This window comes from Triticum aestivum, chromosome 5B, assembly GCF_018294505.1.
Source record: "Triticum aestivum cultivar Chinese Spring chromosome 5B, IWGSC CS RefSeq v2.1, whole genome shotgun sequence".
NCBI classification, from domain to species: domain Eukaryota; kingdom Viridiplantae; phylum Streptophyta; class Magnoliopsida; order Poales; family Poaceae; genus Triticum; species Triticum aestivum.
Window position 1 is genome coordinate 150,742,723 of NC_057807.1, and position 6,000 is coordinate 150,748,722.

Consider the following 6,000-nt stretch of genomic DNA (forward strand, 5'->3'; position numbering starts at 1 on the left):
CTTCTAAAAAGAAAAAGAAAAAGAAAGATGATAGGACTTTGCATACCTCTAGTGATCTTGAAATAGAAAAAACTCCTAATAATAATAATGATGTTTCTATCTCTGATGCTGAGACCCAATCTGGTAATGAACATTCATCTAGTGATAATGAACAAGATAATGATGATGTTCATGAAGACACTCAGTCAGACAACGATAAAGAATCAGATAATGATGTCAAGATAGAACCTCCTGTTGATCTTGATAACCGCAACCTAAAAATAAAAGATATTATAAAGGAGACTTTGTTGCTAGAAAACATGGAAGAGAAAGAGAATCATGGGTTCAAAAACCCATGCCCTTTCCACCAAAAGCAACTAAAAAGAAAGATGATGAAGAATTTGAATGCTTTGCTGAAATGCTTAGGCCAGTCTTTTTGCACACCCACTTGACTGATATTTTAAAGATGGCCCCTTATGCAAAATACATGAAAGACATCATCACTAATAAGAGAAAAATACCGGAAGCTAAAATCTCAACCATGCTTGCTAATTATTCTTTTAAGGATGGTGTGATGCCCGGATAATTAAGCCATAGTAATCCCCTGTTAATGGTGCCATGTCATCACATTACTGTTGCTAATCCTCACTTGATCCAAATCACAATTCAAATTCAAGTTCTAAGTGAAATTCTAAATTTCTTCAACCAGTGAAACAAAAATGTTCGAGATGTTGCTAATATTCACTAAATAATTGTCGGGTAGAAACCAACATCTTTAACCCACCATTTAATCCCTAGTAAAATGTAAAGTGGTCCAACGGAAATTAAAAATATCTTTTTCAAACTAAGCAAATGTTTGTGTATTTCCATTTGACTTGAAACCTTCAGGGCCTCTCTCAATTAATGACTAATATTTATGTGCCAATTTTATAGTCAGAAAAATTCAATTGGTATTTGTTTCAAACACAAATCAGTAGAGAAAATAGATAGCAGAAATATAAAAGGAGAAAAGGCCTAACTACTACTAGTCTGCACTGAAGCCTGTTGCTACAGTAAACGGCCCACCCCATGCAGGCCTTCTTCTACCCTCGCTACAGGACTACAGGAGGGGCAGGGAGGTCGTGGCGCACATCCAGTTCGCCATGGCCGTGGATGGCCACCACGTCGCCCCCCCGGCCTATATAACATGTCCCCCAAAAACCCTAGCTCACCCTTGACCAGTACCCCCCTCGATCCCCCTTCGCCCCTCTCCTTTTCGCCTCAATTTCGAACTCAGATTTGGTGCGGTGACCGCTTCCTCACCGTCGTTACCATGGCCACCGTCGTCGCCGTCGCTTCGGAGCACGTCTACGAGGTCCACCACGGTCATCTTCGTCCGTCCCGGGCTCTAGCTCAAGTCGGGGCGGCCTGTACCCTCGCCATCGCCATCATCTGCATCGTGTACATCGCTGGTGTTTGTCGTCGATTCTCATCGTTCAAGTCCACCCCGACCCTCTCCGACCTCGTCCTCGGCTCCGCGGTGAGCCTCTCCTTCAGATCCCCCCTATAGCCCCCTCGATCCATCGCCGTCGTAGTCGTGCTCGCGGAGGCCGCCATGGTCGGCGCTCGCGCCGGCGCCCGCACTCCCTGGCGCTCACCGCGCCGTTGACCGCGTCTCCGCACGCGCCCGCCCGTGCTCCACCACGCCCCGGTCTTTCCCTACAGCGTGTCCGCCCACTCCTCGCCCGCGCGCTAGCCCGCTGCCGCGCTCGCCGCCCGTTCCTGTTGCGCTGCTCCGCTGATGCTTGCAGCCGCTGTTGTTTGCTGCTGCTATCTACTTCTGCTGCTAGTCGCTCCGGCTACCTACGGCTGCCGCTTTGCTGCTTGCTGCTGCTGCTCTTCCTCCTGCCTAGCTGCTGCCCTCCGTCACTGCCGCCGGCTGCTACTGCTGCTGGCCACGGCCATGGCCGTGGGTGTGTGTGCAACGTGTGTGTGTGTGTCGCACGTGTGTGTGCGTGCGCTGTGTGCTGTGTGCTGTGTGTGCGTGAGTGTGTGGGTGTGTGTGGCCGGCTGGACACTGTCTAGTACGGCCGGCCCTGATTCTAATCAGTAGTACTAGTAAGCATGCACATTATAATTTGCAATAAAACATCTATTTTGAATCTTATTTCTTTTTTAGAGAGTTTTATTACCGAGCCATTTAAGAAATCGGAATTCGTCAATTACAATGACATAAGAGAATAATTTATTAGAATACAAAATAAACTGAAAAATGTGGCTTATACTCCAGTAAGAGACATCATCAACCATACTGATGCACGAGTAAAGTTCATCTATTAAATCGTCATTTGTTGGATTGGCAGACGATGAAAGGAGAAATAGTTGCGAGAAGAGCTTAACTTCTGATTCAAAATCAGACAATCTGTGGGATCTATGTTGTTTCCGTCATCTTGCATCTCATTGTTTCTTATGTTATCATCATTCAGTTTCAAGTCTAGTAAAATGGTAGCTAGTTATATAAATATTTTCAATAAATTTGTTTATCAACTTTTATAGATAGTTTTATAAAAAGCTACAACTCAAAAAAATAAATATAAAAGCTTTTAAAATCATCAAATCATAAATCAGACACAGCGCACAAAATAGACTGCATCCTCTTAACAGATTTTTTTTGTTTGGACAACGCCGCACTCACTCACTCACAGTCTCTCTGACCACTGTCTAATACTACTCCCCACCGCCCCCTCGGATTTCTCTGGTCACTTCCCCACCGCCCCGTCACAATTCTCCCCCATTCCCCATCCTACCATGGCCATCAGCTCCCTCTCTCCATCGCCGGCTCTTCATGGTCAGGCCGCCACTCCCCTTCATTCCCACTGCCGGCGCGAGGTCCGCAGCCCCTGCTCTTCCTCCTCTTCATGTTGAATCTGGTCGCGGAAGTGGCCGAGGAGGCCCTCAAGCTCGGCATGCTCGCGCGAGCAATCCAACAGTAGGCGCCGTCAGAGGCGGACGCGGAGGCACGGGACTCGCACGCCCCTGCTCTACCCTGCTCCCTCTTCGAATCTGGTCGCCGAAGTGCTCGAGGAAGCGCTAGAGCTCGGCATGCTCGCTGGCGAAGCCGGCCCCTTCTCTCCTCCTGAATCCTGATGCGAGGGAGGTCCCCCATCGCCGATGGAGGCGTACCAGAAAGTGCAGGAGTTCGACTTGTCCAGCGGCGCTGATTGGAAGACGACCGCCAACGTCCTCTTCACGGTGCCCCCAAGCACAAGGAGTTCGGGTGAGCATTAGGCAGTAAACTAATTTCTAGGGGACATGAGCCCGGACAGTTATTGTTCGAGGACAGCTGAAGCGAATAGCACATCTCGTTGCAAATTTATCACCATACACCAGTATGATTGATATATGATATGGGATGGGATAGGAATGCACTGCTTGAATATTAAAATTTATAGGTAATTCTTTTCTGTCACCGATGTTTCACTGGTAGAATCTATCAGTTGAGTTTGACATGAACCCTGTTCGTGGAGCACACAGATCATGGAAAAATTATGGTGCGTTTTGTTCAATTTTATTTGCCTAATAACCATACCCTTCTGCTAGGAATTACCCACTAATTCTGTGAGAATCCTACTCCGCTAATTCCAAGCTCTGAGAGGATTTTCCTTTCTCATACTGAGATAGCAATAGAAGTTGATTTAAATCTTAGATATGTGACTCTTATTTTGTTCACGTTCAACAAATCATGTCTGGACTGAAGCTAGGAAAGTTCCCTGTGTGTTCTAATAATAAGGTCATGGAAATACAAATGGCATATTTCGTCAGGATGAGAAGGCGAGACTAAGATCAATATCTGCTCGGGGGCCATCTTGTGTTCTGCGTGGCGCTGCCTTCGCCGCCGCCCGGCGGTGAGGGCACCGAGTTGTGTCTCATGCATCGCTACCTGACGTCCACTCTAGGAACCGGGCTTGGTGGCCAATGGGGCCAGGAAGGTCCCAGATCGGAGGTCCCTGCTTGCCAACTCGCAGTTAGTTTGCATGATACAGTTAGTTGAAGTTGTTCCTTAAGTAGAATGCGATTAATCACGTATGGCCATTAATACAATCAGATCGTTGGGGCATGCATAAATATACTTGAATTTTAAATTAGCGTGTCAAGAGGTTTAGTTAGTGTCGCTCCCTGCTGTAATTATAGCTGGATATGTCGTTCCTGTTCTTAAAACTTAACAATCAGATGTACAGAAATTTGGTAGATAAGCTGACATTTGAAGGGGCAGTAAACATTAAACATTTCAGATGGTGATTGGGAATATCTGATATGTCCCCATTGTGTGTTTCCTGTTGTAGATAAATCTGCTTGCAAGGCTCTCGATGATATATCCATTTTCATCAATTGCTCAAGGGTGTGGTCAGTTGGAGAAGACATTACTATGATTTTTTTTCAGGTGATGAATTGTAACCTTATATCCTTTATTACTTGAAATTCAAAATCATTGGAAACAGTCGGTAATTACTTTGGAGAGAATCCTTTATTATTTTCTGTCTTGTTCATGTTCAGCATAGGATGTATATCATTAAAACCATCATGCTATATTATTGTTCATGTTCAGCATAGGATGTGCTTTATTATATGTTAGACAATTGCTGCCTATATATTATTAGTATGTAGACTGGAGATATTTTTGTAGATTGAAACTGCACAAATAAGCTATTTATGGTATAGTTACCCAAGTATAACAGTTACAGTACTAAATCTCGTCCTGAGATCAATCAGCAAAAGTTCCTAATTGCTGATTTATTAGACGGACTGCTATTTCATAGAACTGAAAAGAATATGTGTCCATTGTTCTCTCAAAGTTTCTCTTTGGCCAAGATCAATTGATATGTCTAAAGTTCCAAGTGAAATATGAAATAAATGCACATGAACAAATCTAGGGGTGCAGTATTCTTATGGTATTTTTAGCTGGGGGTGTTTTTTTTCATGGCTAGGTATCACCTGAAATTTGTGCACTTAAAATCCAGAATCTGCTCATTGTATTTAGAACATGGTCTATTTGAACATTGATTTAGATAGAGGCATGAAGCGCACCATGTAACCATTATTGTCCGTGCTAATTAGGAGAACAAGAAGAAGAGATATCTAATATACTACGTATTAGTATTAAAATCTTGCCTGGTGTTTTAGAGGATGGCGAAGGAGGTGCAGGGAGCTGACGGCATATCCGCGGTGAGTGGTGATGGAGGAACAGCCGCACACTTGATGGCTTGGTGCAGGGCGGTGAGGGCGCCGACCAGGAAGGCGATGCCATTGCCGGGCGTCGAGGTCGTAGTCCCGGAAGCCGACGATGCTTCCGTGCGGCGAGGGGATAAGCCTGGGGATCTGTTGCTTATTTTATGGGATATATGTTATGTTTTTCTTTGCATGGCCTGCGTGGTGCGTGATTGTAGGGGTTTTGGTCGAGCCCGCGTGGAGTCTATGATGCGGTGGGGCGGTGGAGCATGGTCAGTCAACCTTAATTGTTGGGTGCACACCAGAGACACATGAGATAAAGGCTATCCGTTGGATTGAGATTAGTGGGTCTAATCATGGGGTTGTAATGGGTCTGTGTATGTTTTGTGGGGTGCGTTTAGTGAAGTTCTTGTTGGATTGTTTAATAGTAGTGTAGACTAATTAGGTTAGCTAGGTTAGTTGATTAATCTTTATCTCTACCTCTCTTCTCTCTCTACCTAATAATAAAGTAAATAGTGTTTCTGGTCGTCCGTCATCTAAATTACCCCTGAAGTTGTGAATAATTACCCACCATGCCACCGGTAAGTAGAAAAAACGTTCCATTTCTTTATTTATTTTGCCGCTGTCAGCTTAGGTCAATAGGGCCGAATCCCATCCACCAAAACAGCAAGGCATGTAGCCCAGTGGTTGGGTCCTTTGGGTACCATGCTTGAGATCGCTGGTTCAAGCTCACTTACAACCTTTTTATTTTCTTTTTTTAAAAGATCAAATACTTTTAAAAATATTCATACCTTTTAAATCCTAGCTCCAATTCTA

At 44.8% G+C, this 6,000-nt stretch overlaps 1 protein-coding gene across 3 annotated transcripts; it reads left to right on the forward strand.

Annotated features, from left to right (window-relative positions):
• Positions 1 to 1,109: 1,109 nt before the first annotated feature.
• On the forward strand, positions 1,110 to 5,714 carry LOC123110896 (uncharacterized). Of its 3 annotated transcripts, none has more exons than XR_006453795.1 (3): positions 1,110 to 1,498; positions 4,302 to 4,399; positions 5,140 to 5,714. XR_006453795.1 is itself a non-coding variant. In XM_044531532.1 (3 exons), the coding sequence occupies exons 1-3, from the start codon at positions 3,130 to 3,132 to the stop codon at positions 5,497 to 5,499; spliced, it is 552 nt and encodes a 183-aa protein (XP_044387467.1). In that variant the 5' UTR covers positions 2,920 to 3,129; the 3' UTR covers positions 5,500 to 5,714. The 3 variants fall into 3 exon arrangements, 2 of the variants coding, with proteins under 2 accessions (XP_044387467.1, XP_044387466.1); XM_044531532.1 differs by lacking the exon at positions 1,110 to 1,498 and adding an exon at positions 2,920 to 3,235 and having other exon boundaries at positions 5,152 to 5,714; XM_044531531.1 differs by lacking the exon at positions 1,110 to 1,498 and adding an exon at positions 2,924 to 3,235.
• The last annotated feature ends 286 nt before the right edge of the window (positions 5,715 to 6,000 follow it).

Bases quoted from the DNA above. Each gene is read 5' to 3' on its own strand.
- LOC123110896 (XM_044531531.1), top strand. From the start codon at position 3,130: ATGGAGGCGTACCAGAAAGTGCAGGAGTTCGACTTGTCCAGCGGCGCT. The intron at 3,236-4,301 runs GTGAGCATTAGG...TTCCTGTTGTAG, and splicing joins CCCAAGCACAAGGAGTTCGG to ATAAATCTGCTTGCAAGGCT. The intron at 4,400-5,139 runs GTGATGAATTGT...CTGGTGTTTTAG, and splicing joins TTACTATGATTTTTTTTCAG to AGGATGGCGAAGGAGGTGCA.